The sequence below is a fragment of the Columba livia genome, chromosome 2 (assembly GCF_036013475.1).
Source record: "Columba livia isolate bColLiv1 breed racing homer chromosome 2, bColLiv1.pat.W.v2, whole genome shotgun sequence".
Lineage (NCBI taxonomy): Eukaryota > Metazoa > Chordata > Aves > Columbiformes > Columbidae > Columba > Columba livia.
Window position 1 is genome coordinate 93,655,939 of NC_088603.1, and position 20,614 is coordinate 93,676,552.

At 39.6% G+C, this 20,614-nt stretch overlaps 1 protein-coding gene across 10 annotated transcripts in view; it reads right to left on the reverse strand.

The window, feature by feature from the left end:
• Positions 1 to 20,614, reverse strand: part of EPB41L4B (erythrocyte membrane protein band 4.1 like 4B) — a 186,624-nt gene that overhangs the window by 127,322 nt on the left and 38,688 nt on the right. For all 10 annotated transcript variants that reach the window (XM_065052831.1, XM_065052830.1, XM_065052829.1 and 7 more), the window contains one exon: positions 3,566 to 3,670. In XM_065052831.1, coding sequence (XP_064908903.1) covers positions 3,566 to 3,670 — 105 coding nt within the window. The remainder of the gene's footprint in view (positions 1 to 3,565; positions 3,671 to 20,614) is intronic.

Below are 20,614 nucleotides of genomic sequence, written 5' to 3' on the forward strand. Positions count from 1 at the left end.
TACATTTCCTCAACCGTTGCAGAGACCTCCTACATAAGAGTGACAGTTTTCCAGCAGCCCAAGCACCACTTCCCTGTTGAAGTCCTGTAACAATTAGCTGAAGAAGAAATTCTTTCTTTGATTCTCATTTCCTTCCTTAACTCCTTCTTTCCTTCTCTTTCTCTTTTCCTGCCCTGCCGCAAAGAGGAGGAACAGAAAAGCAGAGCACAGTTTTTATTACAAAACAATGGAAATATTTGAAGGGCCTTAGAATGTTCCCAGACTCACTAGAGCTGCCCTAGAGCAGTGGTCTCCAACCTTTCTCAATAAAGCAAAAAGTAAAGAAGTTTTTGGGCACACGTTTCCAATATATGCGTATTTATTTATAAATTACATGCATGGCCCACTGTACTACTATGTTATGCATACTATTAAACATACAGCAAAATAGAAATTTTTAAAAGGATGAGAACAATGAAAGACCCACCACTAGGACAGCTGCAGAGCACTAAGTCTCAGGAGTTTTTATACCAAATTGATAGAAAAAAGAGTTGGACCAAAGCTACTATAATGCAACCATAGTAAAATGCAGATTTATTCCTCACTATAACCTGTAAATTGTGATCAGTCAAGGTGCTGAACATCAGCAGTCAATGTATCTGTGCCATTTTTTAAACCTGACTTATGAATAAAGGTTTTCCACTAGGTCAAGTTCTTCCACACACTAACAATACTTACAACAAAACAATAGTTAACAACCCCTCTCCCCCAAATATTACTACTTCTGGAGTTAAGAGCAGGTAACTTGAAGTACATCAGTACCCAAAACTTTGCTTTTGAATAAACTACTAGTCAATTGTCTACATCCTTTTATTCACTGATATCTTCAAACAGCACAAAATAAAAACTGATGCAGAGTTCACCAAACAGACTTCACAGTATTTACTGTCTTACTGCTGACATCCTGCCTTTCACAACATTAAAGTTGTTTGCAAAATTATTTCTGGGAGTATACTAAAAATAAGCTGTTCAAACAAAGGTGTTTTTTGCGTGTTTGTGGGGGGGGGTTGTTTTGTTTGTTTGTTGGTTTTGTGTTTTGTTTTGGTTTTTTCCTCATTACAAAGCAGATAAGGTCTAACCATGATTTCCTTTTTTAAGTCACAGCTATCGACACGGTCTGTCCCGACTCGCTGGCAAAAAGCTGCTGGTCTTGGAGCACACAGAAGCAATCTCTACTATTCAAAGACTATTCTGTGTTCTCTCATTAAAATGGTGGCTTAAAGATGTTAGGCCCTTAACAAAGACAAAGGCTTAGAGCCTCATGGAGTTTACACAACTTTAATCTCCCAGCTCTGCAACTGTCACTGTGTGGCTGGGCTGGCACTAAGCAGAAGCACATGTAGGCTATGCACTAATTGATATGCAAATTAAATGAGTGGATCACAAGTTCAAAACAGACCAAGGAAAGCTGCTAAAGCATGGAACCATTTTACACAGAGTGCTGGGGAAGAGAAAAGTTGGTGCCTTGAAGCTCTCTAAGCTCTACTCTCGGCCCAGCTTGAGCCAGACAAAAACCCATCCAAATGAGAGTTTTCAGCCTTGAACTCCAGGGAAGGTGAAGAACTCTGCCCTTAACACTCCTCTTAATCCAGGAAACCATAACCCTACTACCAAAGCGCTGCAAGCAATGTTGGCTTTTTTAGGGCCTGCAGAGCTGTTCATTGCCCTTATCCCTCTTGTAACTGTAGATGCCATGATTTGCTTCCCCCTCTTCCCCCTCAATACAGAGTAAATAAATAGCATACAAACAAAGCTAAAACATGGGCATGTGTAGGCACCTTTTGCCCCAACACCAGGGACAGAGCTATTATCTATGGAAAATGTACTTGGCTCATGTCTCCATCTTCCTTACCATTCAAAAGAGCCCTTCAATTATACAATCATAGAATGCCCTGAGTTGGAAGGGGCCCACAGGGATCTCAAATATAGTTTGAAAATGAGTGTGCTCTGCTTGCTCAGCCAGGTCTTCTGCTTCTGTTCTGCCCTATATCTTCCTACGAAATGCTGTTTCACTCTCTCTTTCTGCTTCCCGTTTTCCAAAACATTACAGACCTCCTTGCTAGGTAAGTATTCCTAGCTATCAAGTTCCCAATCAGTGACAATATAATCTCTTTTTTTTCCTACTATGAGCAGTCTCTGCTCTATTAACTGTGTCCTTATCACCAGATCCATCATAAAAGGACACACAATTTATGTAATATAAATTTTATGAGGAACACACACTGAACTTCCTAAAACCCCCAAACCCATTATGAACATACCTCATTCAAACAATTTTCCAGTGATAATCACATACTCTTAAATTAACTGGAACACTAGGATAACCTTTAAATGGATAATACCAGTTTTGTCCTCCCCAAAAGCATAGATTCTCTTTCTCAGCATCAAGTCATTACAATATCTGGACAGGCTTCCTGCTTGTTTGAATTCATGGGTAAAATATAGATCACAGTGCAGCTGATAAAACACTGATCTGACCTAATTACATTGACCCATGCTGCTAGACAATAAAGCTGAGAATTTGAGAATTCTGAGATGATAGTGAGAACCTACTTTTCACAAGATGTCAATATTATGGCTACATTTTCCCATTTTTTTATTAATAGCACAGAATACATGACTTCTGTTGCTTTATGGAAATGACATGAACTGACCAGATAATCTAAAAGCAAACACTTGAATGGTATTCCAAGTCTGTACATTCTCTACCTACAACCCAAACTGCTGTCATACTGATACCTCAACATGCAAGGTGAACAAAGGTAATTATTAAATACACAGCAATACACTTTTACACTTTAACCACAAAGTTGCAGTCTTTTAAGCCTATGTTACTAAAATATCTATCTACCTGCTTCTGTAAATCTACATCTGTGTTGGTTTTTTTGGTATGTTTGTTTGTTTTTTTCAACTGTGGGGGTCACTGAATAGAGAATGAAAACTCTTCTCTGTTGCAACACAATCTGTTCATGGAACAGCAAAGATAGGAGTTACAAGAAACCCCTACTCGCAAGAGATTTAGCCCATTTTTAATACCACGAGCTTATTAAACATAAAGCGCATTTTTCTTTGCCCACAACTGTTGTATTTTCACTCATGTGTGATCAAGTCATGTGCACATCATAAAAAAATGACATAACTAATTTAAAGGACCTGGCTTTATGTGCAGGAACTAAACATGATATCAATTATTTCAGCAGTATATCCCCTAATGCCCTGTTTCCCTGAAAATAAGACCTACCCCGGTAGCATGATTTTTCAGGATTTTTGAGGATGCTCGAAATATAAGCTCTACTCCAAAAATAAGCCCTAGTTACAGTTCATTAAAAAGTCAATTTAAATAGTGTCCAGGCAGCTAGACATATAAAAAGGAAGCATCTTTTGGAGCAAAATTTGTATGAGACACTGTCCTATTTTTGGGGAAACAAGGTGCCTACATCTCTCCATGAAACTGTACCAGTAATACATTTATAATAGGCAACACGAACTACTGCAGAACATAAACATTAACTCAAGTTATACTTACTGTAACCTGGGAAGCATCCATGAATTGTAGGCCGAAGTAATCAGTTTCCACAAGGTCCAAATGATAGACAATTTGGTCAAACAACTCCTGTCCCTTTGCATTTTTCTGTAACAGAAAAGAAAGTGTTTTTTTTTTTTTGGGTGGGTGTGGGTTTGTTTGTTTGGGTGAGTTTCTTTTTAAGTTCAAATGGTAGAGAGGAGATCAAAAATGGGAAAAATCTCTAAATAGTAATTCTATTCATTCTAAATAATTGTATTGGCTTTTCTTTTTGTTTTCTTCAAGAAAGATACAGTAAAATGTTGTTCCTGCCTGCAGCTATTCCAACAGCATCAGACTTCATCCTCAAAGAAAAACTTTCAAAGTTCTCTGTAATTCAAAATGTAGGAGAGAAAGGAAAGGTTTATGTCCTTAAGTGTCCTAAGTCACAGAGCCAACTTTTTGAGCCCCAGGAAGCCAAATTCTCCAGTAAAAGCTCGCTTGACACGCTGCCTGAAATCTGCGGGCTGTTATCACAGATCAACTGCAGTCATGCAGTGCTGTGCTACACTTGAAGAGCACTGCAAGGAAAATGGATGGGATTTGATAGGAATCTTTCAATAAAGTTGCTAACTGCAATCATATTTAAAGCCTTTGACTGGTGAAGCAAATAAAGGCAAAAAAAAAAAAAAAAATACAAATCCTACTTGGCATGCCATCTGAAACACATAGGCATGGAAACAAAACTAATCCAAATCATGGGCTACAGATACTAGTAGAAAAGTTAGCTTATCTTAAAGCTAGGCTGCATTGGCCTGTGCACCCATTTGGAGATTAAGCCAAGAATTTAGATACCCAGTACTTCAATTTCAAACACTAGAAGCAGCAAAGCTTGGAGGTTACATATGGGTAGGAGGAAGAGGGAATAACAAACCAATTTTTCATGCAAACCCTGTTGTGTGATTTAGGGAAGGAAGTTTTCAACTTCTTGAGGAAAAAAAAAATGCCTTGCCTACACACGAGATGATCATAAATCTCAGTAAGAGACTGAAATTACAAGTGTATTTTACATAGGGAAGTACAGATCTGGAACCACCTTTGTGCCTGCTGTCCCTCATCCATCCTTGAGGATTTTTTTTTAAAGTTCTAACATATTAAACATCGCCGCTTCGTCCCAAATTGTAGCAAAAATTAATTATTTCAGGTGAAGAAAAGCTAAATTGCATTCAGTTCCTTTAGTTTGGCTGTCCTCATAAAAGCGGCATCAATTGCAACAGCCAGAAATCCTGTCCAGGATTCCAATATGTCTAAAACCTGTCTTCTCCAACAAGAGACGAGATGAAGAGTTTCAGCTCTACTTTTCCAAGAAGATGGAGCAAGCTTAGGTGTAGGTAGCAAATTTTCCCTAAGTTGAGTTTTGTTGGTGTGTGTTTTGTAGGGTTTTGTTTTTTTGTTTTGCTAACAAAGCAGCAGAAACACAGAAATTGAATCTTATCAAATTTCAAGAACAGAATGAGGAGCTCCAATAAAACAAGCTGCACAAAAACTTAAGCATGAAATTATCATCATAAGATACTGTTTTATTATTTTACAGGGGGGAAGGCAAGAGGTGAATAACACATTTTCTTAATCAAATTTCAACATGCTATTGAAAGAAGATGAGAATACAGCAGCTTCTTAAAGCAGTACATTGCTAAGAAACCATCATCTTTGGATGTACAGTAAGTGCTATAAACCAAACAATGTTTGCCAAAAAGTATCCAGAACATATTTTCTCATAGGCAGTAAATTCAGTGCTTTTTAAAAGAAGCCACACCAAAGCACAACAGAAGTTAAACTGATCCTGCTCAAATGAGGGAGGAGAAAACACTCCAAAGCAATAAAAAAGAAAGAGCAAGACATCGGGAATTCATAAAACTAGAAGAAAAGAGGCAGATTTGATGCCCTATGATCACTCTTATTCCTGGTTGCTTGTTTTGTGGCATTAACTCCCAGCGTGTTTATCTTCTACTGCCACACACCCAATAGCAACAAGAGAGCACACTCCACCTTCTGTACCCAAACAGTAGTTAATGTTCAACATGCATGTTATACAGAGAACAGCTCTGCACTGCACGGCCAGACCATAAAACGCAGTATTACATACACAACTTACAGGAGATTATAACATTTAACTTGTCACTAAGTGAGCTTTCCCAGCAACTCATACCATTTAGACTGTAAAGCTGTTGCAGCCAACAAATCGCTCACAAAAAAAATGTTCTTTGAGATGTTACACTAAAGGGGGAGATAAAGGTGACTAACCCTTTTCCTCTTTTAACAGAAAAGGACAAGCTGCTCTCCTTCCTTCTGCCTCTTCACTATCTGATAATCTAGGGAGTTAAGATTGTGGACTGCTAAATTGGTACTTGTGCATCAAATGAAATGGGTGGTATAGGCAAAATATAAGGTTTTTTCCTCTCGAAATATATATGCCACATGCATAAAAGTGGTCTCCAACTGAAAAAATGTTCGTATTACGAGAAACTTCCGATTTACATGGTCTTTTCTTCCTCTCCTCCTTCTTGATAACACAAAAGGTAAGAAAAAAATGCTTCTTTGGTCAAAACCTGGTACCACAGAAAGAACATGAAACTGATTTCATACAAGAAAAAAAAAAAATCAAAGTATATCCAATCTGCTGGAATTTAACTAATCACACTTTCTCTACAGACCCTCAACTTGTGCATATTTTTGGAAGATACATTTAAAAAAAATCCCAACCTTAAACTAGGAATATTTTACAGCCCCATCTTGCTAGACAGATGGTTCAGAACTGTCAGATGTAAAAGACCTGCATAACTTCACCTCAAAAAAGGGAGTATATGGCAACAAACAACATACACATACTGCTACATACAGTTACTACTTTGTTGTTAAGAAAATTACTATATTTTGGAACAGTGATGTAGGGAAAGCTGCAAAACCTTGTTTGTTTTTTGGAGTTTTTGTTTGCTTATTTTAAAAAATTCAACAATTAAACCACTGACAGTTTCTGCTGGAGTGTTCCTTGAAACTCAAGAGAACTTGTGTGATCACTATGAAACCTCCCAGGCAAAAATGGGGGGGAGGCATTTCAGGTGTCCAGCTTACAAACAAAACTACAGCTGCAACCCAAGGTAAAACTGAACTACCACGAGGCAGTCACTTGTGTTCTCTTTTGTCTCTTCGTCCTTGAAGAAACATAGAAAGACTGAATTGCACTTGCAGGTTTGGAAGCTTCATGATAATGGGCAACTACTGAAAGAGAAAATAAGATGTTTCTCACATCAGTCAGCCCATGTCATTCCAGCTTCCTCCATTCCTTGCAGTACTTCTCAAATAACCCCTCATCATATTTTCTTCAGGACCATGAATCATGACATTAAAGAAAATTCATACATTTAATGAGGACTTATTGATGAGTCCTCCTACATGAACTCAAATGGGCACAGGTATAAACCACCTTGTAGAGCCACAGTGACAGCTGCATGGCCCACATTTCAAGTAGGCTGAATTTTTAGCTGCCAAAGACTTCCAGTCTCAGGGAATCTATGGAAATTCTTGTCAGCTAAAACCTGACAAAACAAAGATTAACTTATCTAATTAGAAACTCTTCCAGACTTGACATGTGAATAAGCAAGAGGTGTTTAACATGCTTTTGGTGGGCATGAAGGATGAATTCATCAGCCACCTGGCTCTGTCCAAACAGGCTGATCAGTGTTGATTTTAGCTCTTCCAGGATTGTTTGAAAGGTTCTGCCAAAGGGCAGCAAAAGCAGACACAGAAGCCAGAAAAATCCCAGTTCGGTGCAGATACAGTGCAAGAATGCCATCGATCACTCTCCGAGCACACACAGCAAAGCTGGAGAGCTCTGTGCGCAACTTGGCCAAACTGAAGTGCAGCACGTAGCAACCAAGCACAGTGCATTATGTGAACCCAAGTGGAGTGGCTGAAATCATTGAGTCATAGTAGAGAGCTCGGACTACAGCATTGCAAACTATTTACAGATTTCAGAAAGAGCTGAAGTTGTGCTTGGGAAAACTGCCTGTCAAATAGGCCAGAGTACATGGAATAGCCTCCAAGCTGACAAAATGATAACAAAAGAAAAGGAAAAAAGCTACTGCCAAGAAAAAGGTAAAAGCCAATTAACTGTAATGTGTCCCAAAGTGAATAGCAAGTAGTAGGAAAAATGAGCAGAAAAGGCACATTTAGGTGTTTTTTTCTAAAGAAAGCACAGGATTATGTATTCTGCAATACATCAAATATTTTTGCAAAGTGAGCTTCTATGATCTCATGGTCACAGATAGCAGGTTTTAGCTTCTAGTAAATTAGTGAAGGAGCATTTGCAGTTATCAATCCTCTGCTCTGCAGGCCAGATACTGCTCTACTCCAAAGGCATGAGCATTTCCTCTCATTGGCAGCTCCTGGAACAGAGTAGCTCAGTATGTTCTTCTTGGTCCTCTTAAAATGGACCTATTAATAACTCCTTTTTCAAATCTACAATTTATCTGCTGGCCATGTCGCTTGGTAGTGAGAGCTTGCTTTGCCTTTTAGCAGCCACTGGCAATGTTGTTTTCCAGCATTTCAGACACAGTACAGGTTAAAACATGCATAAAGCCATCTTGCCTTCTAATTAGCCTTGACTCCTGGTGCCCATTATCATCTGTCCTTTAACTTGCTTTCTTAACATTCAAGGCCTCAGTTTTTCAAACACATTCTTCTGTACCAAAAGAAAGCAATATTTGCACAATTTTAAATACAAAAAAATGCAACTCTTTCTACTTTTTTACAAATCTGTTCATTAGGTTCTTTGGGAAGAGGGTTGGACAACCACCTCTGCACCCTCTAAGCTTGATCACTGGGGGGGGTATGTGACTACAGTGAAGTCATCCTTTGGATCATGACTCTTGGAGACATGTCAGAGCTTGCTCTTAATTAAAAAGAGCTGCATATGATATGGTAGAGCACAATTGCTATAATATCTAACAGCTTCAGCCAAGTACACATTTGAGGCCACAGCTGGGCTTCCAAAAGCTGCACTGAAAACTGTGCTATCCAGCTGCTACAGGTGGTACTGTCAAAGATGGCAACAGTTTTTCAAATTCCAGTTGCCATGCTGCCATCATCCAGAAGTGACACTCTGCACAGGGCAGGCTGCTCTCTGCAAACCAGCCATGACCTGGGTGCCCATCCCACCCTCCTCCCAAAGGATCTGCTGAACAGATTAATAACAATGTAGAGAGCTGCATTTTTGTGCTTGTAATTATGCAAATATTGCTTTCTGTCAATATACAATAAATTCACTGTTAAGACTAAAGGAAAGCAAGTTATTTCTTAACACATCATACTTCCATGAGGCTGCCTAACTTGCTCAAGCTATGTGAAGTTATGTTATTTTCTTACCAGTCAACCATTTTCCAGTTTTCAGTTCTGGCTCCAGGCTCACTTGAAAATGTGACACTGATGAAATAACCATTAAGCTTCTCACCCTGTCATGGCAGCAAAAGCATCATTGCTTCAGAGCCTGATGCTGCATGCAAATTATGTTTAAATGTAATACGGACCATAGAAACAAGCAGCATTCCTGAACATGCCCAGAAGAAAATGCAACTGATGATGCATGTGAACTTTTAGCTGAAGGACAACAAAATTCATTCTATCCCCCTTGAGAAATTAGCTAAAAACAAGAGTCAAAACCACCTTAACCTCATGCTGGAAAAAAAAGGCCAAATGCATACATACACCACCAAAACCCCAGCCCATCATCAGGAGACCAGAACAGAAAAAACGAAGCAAAAAAACCCACCAGACTAGCACGTATTTATTATAACCTTGAAAACACACTGCTCCCCGTCATTTTTTGTCAATACTTCAAACTAAAATTACTGTTTCCTGAGCAAAAGAAGCTTATGAGCAAAGCAAAAAAGAAAAAAATCCAACCAACAAATGAAGCCACTGCCTTCAAATTACTCCCAAAGTCTATGAGAAAACTAGGACTCGCAGAAACAAGAACTCTCACGTGTCACATCCCATTGAGGGGATGGGGGAACTTCAAATAAAGAAACAGCGCACTACTGTTTTAGTACATTCTCTCTGCTGATAGATTGGCACGTAACAGTGCAAGTAAGCTGGTTTTCTGCAACTAAGATGCCAATGAGAATTTGCAGACAGAGATTAACAAAAAAAAAAAATCCCCAAACTGTGAGTATAGTAAACCTCATTATTGTTGCACAGCAGCATTTCTCAAGAGCATTTAAACTCTCATATCTCCACCAATTATTGGCAAGAAGAATCAGGGTTCACTCCCTGCTAAAGTAGATGAAATTAAGGATTAATGACTGTGAAAAGACAAGTAGCACCTCTGCTCCTTTTCACAGGACAGCAAGGATGGAAGGTACAAAGTCTATAGAACTATTACAGAGGAGAAGCCTGAACAAGAACAAATAACTAGATCACCATGTCTTATAGGTACCAGGTGCTACATAAACCCAAATAGCACTGGGCTTCTAGTCACATCATGATACCTTTACCATGCTAGCATGACATTGTCAAAGTCTCTTGTATTAGCCTAAGCTTTCTACCTGCTAGGAGGTCACTTGTGAACTAACAACAACAACAACAAAAAGCAAACCCAAAGAAACAAAACCAAAGCAAACAAAAACCCCAAATAACAAGAAACCCAAAATAATTAAGGGTAGGGAAGAATAATATGCTCTTTTCAAGCTCTGTAATAGGAATGAAGAAAATATTTTAAATTATTCATAAAGTACAAACTCATTGAGATTAATCAAAGATTGGAAGAACAGCACAGCATAATAAAAATATACTGAAAAATATAGCAGAGAGGGAAGTACCTGACATACAGAACGATCACTAAAGAGCCCAAAACCATGCCAAGTAACCTGTTGGAAAAACATCATGTGTACAGCAACACTTAAAACATAAAACAGATTCAAGAAAGTCAGCTGAGATTTGAAGGGTGAGTACAGAGTTTCCTTTGCCAGCTTGTGCATCCGTGCTTCCCGACACTTCCTTCCCCACCTCTGAAACACATTGTGCCTCTTCCTCAAGTAGGCAAGTACAACAAGTAGACTACCTCTGTAAAATGATCGGTACAGTGCTAACTTTATATGAAAGCAAGACAAAAATCAAGGCAATTAAATTAAAGAGTATTCCCTGAAAATAAAACAGTTTCAGAACAAATATGAGGCCTTGGTACTTATTTTTAAAATGTTCTTTAAGCTTCAATGATTGTTTGCTGCTACCTTTATCTACAGTCATGCTGAATAAAGCTATAGCTAAATGGAAAGTTAAAAGTATTCACAAGGTGTTAATGTCTACATTTTATTATCTGCAGTCTCTCAGAGAAAGCAAAAGTAACTACGCGTAGCGCTATGCCAGAAACTGGTTTCTTGACCCACAATGTTGCTTCAGCATGCAATGAACTGGTTCATTCTAAAGTGATCATAGTTGATGATGAAAAGAGGCTTTTTATTTGCATATGGCATGCCTTTTGGTCCATGAGAAAACAGATTTGAATGTTAAATATTTTCTGACACTTTGGAGTTACTGTTGCTCTTCCCGTTTTCTTTAGGTCAACAGAGTTTTGATTTTTTTTGAATATGCACATTTTCACTGAGCTTTACAGTGCAGCCCTTCAAAAACTATTTCAAGTAGCACACCTAGAGCCTCAGAAGTCCATTTTGGTGGTGAAAAAAGGAGCATGAAACTATCATGTCTCAAAACTTACATTATCTGGAAGGGAGAAATTCACCACTCAGTTTTCTCAGGGAAGATATCGGGGCTGCCCCATACTGGACACAGCTGGTTCCAGCCATCTCCACAATGGACCCACTGGCCGCTGACGGCAGTGGGAAGGAAGCAGGTACAAGTCAGGAGTGAAGGAGGGGATTTGAGCCCATCTTCATCTTGACCCATGAGCTTTCTTGTTCCTGTTTTTTCCGTATTTTCTTCCGCCATCCTGCTAATGAGGGGATTGAGCGAGGGGCTGGGTGGGAGCCTGGCTGTTGGCCAAGGTTAACCCAGCCCAGTGGGGAAACCCTTGCGCTGGGCCAGTTTGCGTTTCTATCAAGTCAGCGGTCGTCTGAAGGGCGTTTTGTCTTTGAAGAGCCTTTAATGTCTCCAAAAGCCACATGAAGAGCCAGCAGATAGTACTGCAACGGGTGTCCTATAAGTGCAATTACTATTGGCAACATTAATATCAGCAGTGAAATTTTTATTTTATCGGACTCTGAGGAAGGTGAGAGTTTCTGTTTATTGTCCCTATCACCTACATGAACTACTGGCAACACAGACCTCTTCCAAGAGAAAAGCACTGTCAACACTTCGAAATGGCACCCTCAGGCCACAGATAAAAACTACCATCAGTCACAGAACAAACTCATTAAAAAAATCCTTACTTGTAACTTTGTGTTCTAGAAGTTCGTCCAGACTCCTGTTATTTCAGATACAGACAGGTTACCCCATCCATCACATTTCTACACTCAGAGGCACAATTTAAAAAACAAAACAAAACAAACAAACAAAAGTAATTATTTGTATGGAAGGAACACTCTGTTTCACCCCTAGACTGCCAGCTCCCTCTCCTGATCTGCCAGAAATACTACATGCACCTCAGGTTCAAGCACACAGCTGAAGAAACACCAAGTAGCTAGAATGAGAAATAAAACCTATGCTGAGAATGCTTAAACTATGTGATTCTACTCAAGATATAATTTACAGTTCTGCACCCCCACAGGAAGAAGTAGAAGCTGATAAAGCTTAGCTGTGGGTGTTGAAGCGGCAGCCACTTCTAAGGGAAAACAGCATCAAACACGTAACATTAAGCTTCTCTTGCATGATCTGCCCATTGCTCTCCTGCACAAATAAGGGTGGGATATAGGTGTCATTTTGTTGGAGAGCCAGAGAAGTTTCTAGGCTATGACTTTAAATTGCATTTGAGAAATAACACTGAACACCGGCATAAGCTAAGCTGACCTAAAAGAAGAACAAGAAGAAAGAGGCAAATGCTACTAGAGGAGAGAATCCCAGGAGAATTCAGCAAAGACTCTCTGTTTTCTTATGCTAATGGCATTACCAAAGTTTCAAAAGACATCTTTGCTTTCTGGTATGCCTGCATTTCAACGCTCCATGAGTAGAAATGGTTTTAAATAGATGCAATTGTAGAAACAGAATTTTCCATACAAACAGAAGCCTTCCATATAAATATGCATGTATGTGTGCCTGACTCAACTCTTCCCAATTTTTTTAACTTGTTTATAATAGGACACATATGACTGTCTGAAACAGTTTACTGATAAGGGTCTACTGGCAATGTTCGCCTGGCATAGATGCATCTAAGACCAGCAGTTATGCCCAGGCAGATATACATGCAATATGAAGCAGAAGTACTTTATACAGTCCCTGCTGTTCCCACCAGCCAAGCCACACGTTTTGTTTCCACCTCTAACCCCAAAGGCTTGTCAGTGCAGCTGCACAGCTCTACACCCACTAAAGAAGTGCCCACACGGGGAGGTTACACCAGTGTAACACCACTATGGATTTAAACCAACAGCACTTCCAAACCCCCTCCCCACACAAACATTCACTTATGGACCACACTGCACAGCCTGGGACAGGGCCTGTTGTGCCAAAAGCTGTTTCTGGAGCACTGGGTAATGGAGCGAGGAGGCCGCGAAGCCATGTGGTGGCTGGGAGGCAAGACCTGGAAGGGTTGCTCTAAAAACAGGCATCTTACACAATGCCTTATAGATCACTGCTTTTAGTGTATAGAACAGGACCTGTAAAGGCAAAAAGGTGCAGATTCCTTTAGAAATACCACATCACATGTGCTGCGGGAATTTACTTTTATTTACGTCCAGATAAAATTAGAAGTTCCTTAAACCCCCTCCTCTCTCATGGCATAAATATCACATGCTGTTTACATTCACATAATTCACATTCGATTGTTTCCTTGTGCATATATTTAACTTAAATAATACATACTATTTGTGGAAGTTTTAACAGCAGAAGATTAATCCCACATGCATGCCTTATCTGGCACAAAGTCTTATAAAGTGCTAAACCTTCCATATAAATCTATTCATTATTGATCACCCTGACAGTTACAGCCACTAAACGAAGTTCAAAGATGTGAAACTTAGAAGCGGTGACCACAAAGGTAGTTTAGAATCTGAGGACAAAGCTCTAAGGTGGTCCTTCCTCAGAAGCTCTAGGGATTTAAAATCCAAAGACAAACTTGTAGAAGTTACCTATTTATTCAGACAGCCAACAGACTTCAGCACACTTCACTCTTTGTTCTTTCATGCACTAACTCACAAGCCTCTCCAAAGAATCAACTCCAATTATTTTTTTCTCTCTGAAGGGAATCAGAAATCCAGAGATTCAGAAAAGTCAGTAAAACCTCTTAAACGGTAGGTTTATAATCAGCAGTTTAAAGAACAGAGAAAGACCAGGGAAGTTTGCCACTAAAAATATTTTACTTAGTGGGCAGCCAGGAAGACATAATTCTTTTTAAACACAAACATAATTAGCCAAGTATATGCAATTAAGGAAGATCACTACAAATTACATTTCTTTCTGGGAAGACAGAAGATGCAATAGAACCAGGCATGTGTTTATTATTAAAAAAAACCTCACAAGTATAATTAAAAACCAAAAAAAGTTAGAATGCACAACAGTTCAAGCTTATAGAAATCACTGCTCAGACAATGCCACTGCTCAATGAAAAAAACCCACAACCTAATGCCAGACCTAGGTTTCTTATATTGAAATGAACTCCAGCAATCTAATCTCCTCACTGCTGCAAAGGAATTTTATGAGCCAAGTTACATTCTCAGCATGCTAGAGAATTTAACATCTTGCTCTGTTATAAATATTTGGATGTCAAGTAGAAATGGATACCTTACAGCACTGAAATAGGCATGGCAGCCCAACATTCTGTTTATTTCCATTCTGAAGAATGAACAAGCAATGATGTGCCTGTTTTGTTTTGGTTTTTAATTAAAGAAAAAACATATTTATGTTAGAAGTTCTGACTGCAACATGAGGAGAAGAGCAAGCAGGGTATAGATAAAATTGATTTCTTACATTTAATGCCAACCAGCAGGTCATCCAATCAAGCTAAGAGGCTGAGAAGGTAAAAACCAGAGTGATTATTAACAAAACCTCTGACCACATAGTTAGTATGCAGAAAGGCACAGTATTGATCAGAATCTGGAAAAGTGACATTTTCAAAAAAGATGGACAGAAAAGAGGAATCACAAATCTGCAGAAGTGTCAGACTTTTCCCCTATCAGTTTCCCTGCAAGCTGCAATTTTTGCTGCCTGCTTGGAGGGAATATCATATGTCAGCACTTCCTTTGGATGTATTTTGAAAGATTGCCTCCAGAATTTTCTAGGCAAAAATACAAATGAAAGCACATGATCAAAGGTACATGCTACATGTACATACATCCCAGAGAATATAGATAGATTACCAATTTTTGCAAGGCTATCCTGCATATGGTTTGATTTGAAAACCCATCTGCAGCAGCCTATAGTTTTTAGTAATTTACAGGAAGATGTGAGTTTTGTCTTTCTCTTTGAGGTTTGGCTACCCTGCCTGTCTCCATGCCATTAAATAGATTCTGGCCATTTACATGTCAAGGGAAAAAAAAAAAAAAAAAACAATTTAAAGAACTATAGTGGAAATTAAAAAAAAGTATCAGCTTTATAGCTTGCTTATTTTACCTGTGTCTTAACAATGCCTTAATAGGAGCTTAATAGGAAAACTTCACTGTTGCCACAGTGATTAACAGAGATTGAGTAGCACTTAAGCTGGTGATGCTCCCAGTTTACTGCAAGGAGTGAATGAGGCATTCCTTGTGGCTGGTTCTTTCCACCTGGACATTTAGCTCAACAGAAGTTTTGTTATGCTTGAAATGTTTTGCAAAAATCTTTTGCTCAGAGTCTGGACCTCAAGACAGAGGAGATCAAAACCATCTTAGCTGTTTAAAACGGCAACATGGTCTCTTCGGCTTTTCTTTTTAAATTTGAGGAAACAAACAGCAAGAAATGCATCAATTCCTGTCAATATTAATATATCAGACCCTGCTAGCATGGCCAAGTCCATATCCAAAAGCCACTGTAACATGAAGACAGTTCCCGGCATAGGTTTTATTTGGAGGGATAATGAACTTGTTACAACTGAAATCACTCTGTGGTGGCCCCAGCAAAGGCTGCCCTGCCAGTTCTTTACAGCTGCAAAGACAGCCTCCGTGCAGGTACTAACAAAAACTGTTTGTAAAGCCCCAAACTAGTAAGGGGCTCTTTGTCTCAGAAGAATTTTATTTCACAATGAAAGCGAACACAGGAGCAGAGAATTCCCACAAACCCATAATACTTCAACTAAATATTCAATCAACATTCAATTAAACCTAAACCATCAGCATTAATACAAAGTGTTCTGACTATTCAAATAGTGACTAAGTCACTGGAGGATCAGATTTTGCTGCCCTAATTCCCTATTCTATCATTAACAGAAACAATGTTTCTCATTTCCAGGCTTGGACAATAGAGTCAAGAACAAACTCTGGTTCTTCTCTTGAAGCAAAGTTACACAAGCCAAACTCCGACCACAGTGACAATTTTGCTGCCTAATGGCTTTTAAATGACATGCAAGATTCAGCTGACTTCGAAGTCATACCCATGTAGCCAACAGAGCTTTTAACTGCAACCAAATACAAGCCTGTACCAACCACGCCAGAAAGACAAGTGTCAACTCAGTTGTTCAGCTGTGTCAATTCAGGAAAAACACATGGCATGTGATGAAACTTATTCAAGCTATGAAACAAAGCACATATGACTGTTGATACAGCCAGAGAGTCTGTAGATTAAGAAAAACTCAGTTTTTCATCTCATTGTATAGAAAATACCGTATGTTGGGGGGGAAACAAGCAATTCAGATCAAGAGATCGATAAACTGAATGCTCAATCACTCACCAATCATGTATACTGAAGATCTTAAATTATGCCCTCTTTTCAAATCTTGGATGAAAGATCAGCAAAAGTTAGTTATCTTGACTGTTGGGTTTTCAACATGGTCTCCTACAACATCCGTTCATCCAAGATGGAACATTACAGTCTAGATAGGTGGATTACTGTGTGTGACTGGATCACTTGGCTCAAAGGATAGTGATTAATGGTTTGTACACTAACTAGAGACCACCTGTAAAGGGAATTCCTCAGGCATCTATCTCAGAACCTATCTTGTTTTACACCTTTATCTACCATATGGAGGAAGAGATGAAACACATCTTCACTGACTTTTTGGAAGACACCAAGTCGAGGTGTGCAGGTCACTTGTGTGAAGGCAGTACACAAGGATGTCGACAAACCAGAGATCAGGAAAGGACTGCAATGGTGTTACGAGGCTGGATCCTATTCCATATCAGGTCACGGCAAGTACAGGAAGATCACTACTGTGATGGGCAAAACACATTCAACCGAGGGAAGATTAATTTAAATAATTGCCAATTAATAACAATAGAATAGTGAAAAATAAAAACAGAAGTAAAAACACCTCTCCCTCTGCATGTGTGCGTACCCCTGCCACTTCTTCCCAGACTCAATTTCACTCCTGACTCTTCTACGTCCTTTCCGAGCAAGTGGCACTGGAGAACAGGGGCAGTCCCTAACACTTTGTCTTGGTTGCTCCTTCCTTCTCATGCTTTTCTCCTGCTCCAGCCTGGAGTTCACCCCTTCATGGACTTCTCCAATGTGGGTCCTTCTCATGGTCTGTAGTTCCTCAGGAATGGTGCCAGCGTGAGACCCTTCCATAGTGCACAGTCTTTGAGGACCAGAATGTTCCAGTGTGGGTCCCCCACGGGCCACAGGTCCTGCCAGGACCCTGCTCCAGTGGGAGCTTCCCACAGGGTCACAGGCTCCTTTGGGCATCCACCTGCTCCAGCGTGGGGTTCCCCATGGGCTGCAGGTGGATCTCTGCTCCACCGTGGACCTCCATGGGCTGCAGGGACACAGCTGGCCTCACCAGAGGCTGCAGGGGAATCTCTGTTCCAGCACCTGAAGCACCTCCTGCCCTCTTTCTGCACTGACCTTGGTACCTGCAGGGCTGTTTCTTTCACAGTTTTCTCACTCCTCTCTCACAGCTGCTGTGCACAATTTTTTTACCCTTTCTTAAGTATGTTATCACAGAGTTGCTACCAACATTGCTGATGGGCTCAGCTTTAGCCAGTGGCAGGTCCGTCTTAGAGCTAGCTGGAACTGGCTCCATCTGACACGGGGGCAGCTTCTGGCATCTCCTCACAGAAGCCATCCCTGCAGCCCCCCTGCTAACAAAACCTTGCCATGTAAAACCAGTATGGATGCCTAACCCCCCTTACAGACTGCACAGTCTTGACCTACTACATCATCTACAGATTATTAGGCCTTTGGTATGAGATTCAAAATAGGCAGTGTTCCAGGTGAGGGTGGAGAGGAAGAAGTCACCTCAGTCACTTACCGTCCTAGCTCAAGACAAGGTTGTCTTACATCTGTCATACTCATTACTGAAAGGCAATACTCTCTTCTCACAATACAGAGTACTGAATTCATGTCCTCAATGAATGAAAAAAACCCTTTCACGCTCTGAGAAACAGGATGGCTTCTTTGTCTGTCTCTGCCATCCTCCTTCCCCCACCCCCAACATTCAGAGGAGGAAATGACTCTGCTGTGTTATTCAATAACTGTGGGTTTCCAATTAAAAGACAACTTGTTGTTGTTTGTTTGTTTGTTTTTAATATCGTGTATTTACTGACACAAACAATCCACCAAAATTACAGGTTATTCTAATGTGAGAGTGCTCTTTCCTTCCTCCTCAGAGATTCTGCACCAAGTGAAATGCCAAGACTCCATGGGCCACAGAGAATCAGTGAGGAGCACACACATGCCTGCAAGCAACATCAACACTTCCCAGCCCCATTTTCACAACATCCAGGGGCTGCAAAGTCTCATGTAGTTGAAATCATCCTTCCCCAGCCTGAATTATTCTCTCATTCCCTGTGAATTCATTTTCCCCACTGAATCATGGAAGCACAACATTAACAAATGACAAATATTTAACACTTTAAAAACATTTTTAAAGCTTTACATTACTTTAAATGTAAACGTAGGTTTAGACTTATTACCTCCTAACCCATGTGAGTCAAACTTTCCCACTTTCCCCCACTCCCTAATTTAAGATTCCTGAAAATGAACAGACATCAGATTGACAGTTTGTTGGTAACAAGCCTTTCCTGACTTTGTGTGTAACTCATACTGAATTAATGCATTTTGTTTACAATGCAGCATTTCAAAACAAAGCATTTTCTTATGTTATGTCCCAGTTGTCCTCTAGCTTTCATCACTATTAAAGCTGCTAGTTGCTTTGAATTTTCATGATAAACCATAAACTAGGGTTAGGATCAAGCTGTGGGAACCGGCTGAAGTAGAGGGATAATGGTAGACATCAAGCTTTAACTTAAACATCTCAGTTATTCTCCAAAACATCTATTTAGTCAAGACCATGAAAAATGGAAGCCTAACTAAAAAAGCAAGCTTTTTTTTTAAAAAAAGTACATTGGTTTAATACATCTGGCTCTCATGACACACAAGATCAAATTACAATTTTCAGAAAGGTGCACGTCTAACCAATTTGTTTTAATACACACAGTCAATGCCTAAAACATTATCTTCCTTAGAGCTGCCAGCTGTCTTCAAGACCCTGCAAGGGATACACGGATGAAGGAATGAGTTACAGCTTGTTTACCTTTTGGATACTGGCCACAGAAGCCTGGGAATGCATCTCTCTATAAGATAACTGACATTCCACTTCCCTCATGGAAAGGTTATTCTACAATTCTACTCTATTCTGGAGTAACTTCTGCACCTGGGAAAGAGGAAGTTCTCAGGAATTTGAGCAACAATGTCAGAATAGGAGGTCTGCAAAGTTACCACAGTAGAACATGTCTGCTAGAACTACTATGGCTAAGTTCCTTATGTTATTAAGTATTAGTACTAAAAACTAGGTTAAACGCATATCATTTTCCACTGCATAAAGAGACTGACTCATCGAAGATTAAAAAGAGTTCAAAGGGCATACCAAAGACATTGCTCAAAATAAAGAAATCCCTAAGAAAAATAATCTACTGACAGTCTTGAATCTAACTTATCAAGATGAGTAAGAACTGAGTTTACTATATAGACTACTCAGTGGTGTTTTTCACTAGTGATGTTTACATCATACTTAAAGATAAGAATTTACACAAATTGCAAACATCTTCCTCACCTGGGAAGATACCAGCAGATATGCTGCACTATTTGCAAAGCTTCATAAGGAAAGGAGAACTGCTTTATTGGCATGTCAGAACAAGCTGGCACACATGTAACACTATGTAATGGAACAGGTATGGCGTACCATAGTTTTATCATGCACTAAAATCACTTTTTTCAACATCTGTAGGTGGCATCTGTATTTTTTGTACCATGTAGCAGCTCACCTATCAATCCCACATTCTTTTTCTAGCATCTTGTTACACTGATCAAATCTATCTTAGTTGTTTTCAGACAACGTAGGTGCTAGTAGAACCAAATAATCTTTTGTTCGTGCAGTGTTATGATGTTAATACAAAAGGAGTATTTTTTTCCATGTTAAAAATAGGAGGCTCATCAGCTGCCTGGCAAATAAAACACGCAATACCAGGCGTATACATCTAACAGATCATATGGTATTGATCCAGAAACTAAAGAATCAGAAATCTCTGATATGAAGCAGAGGAGAAAGACTTTAACAGGAGTAAATGAAGGCTGCAACTATGTGAACCATTTAGGAGTCAAGAGGAGACAGCAGTAAAACAGAGAAGGGGACAAAAACCACAGAAGTAGGTGTAAGTTTTGACACATACAAGGTACAACTGAGGAATGCAACTTGGGGAAGACACAATGTGGAGAAAGACAGGAAACCAGCTGGTCATCTTCTACTAGCCTGGGACTCACATGGACTGCTAATATTAATAC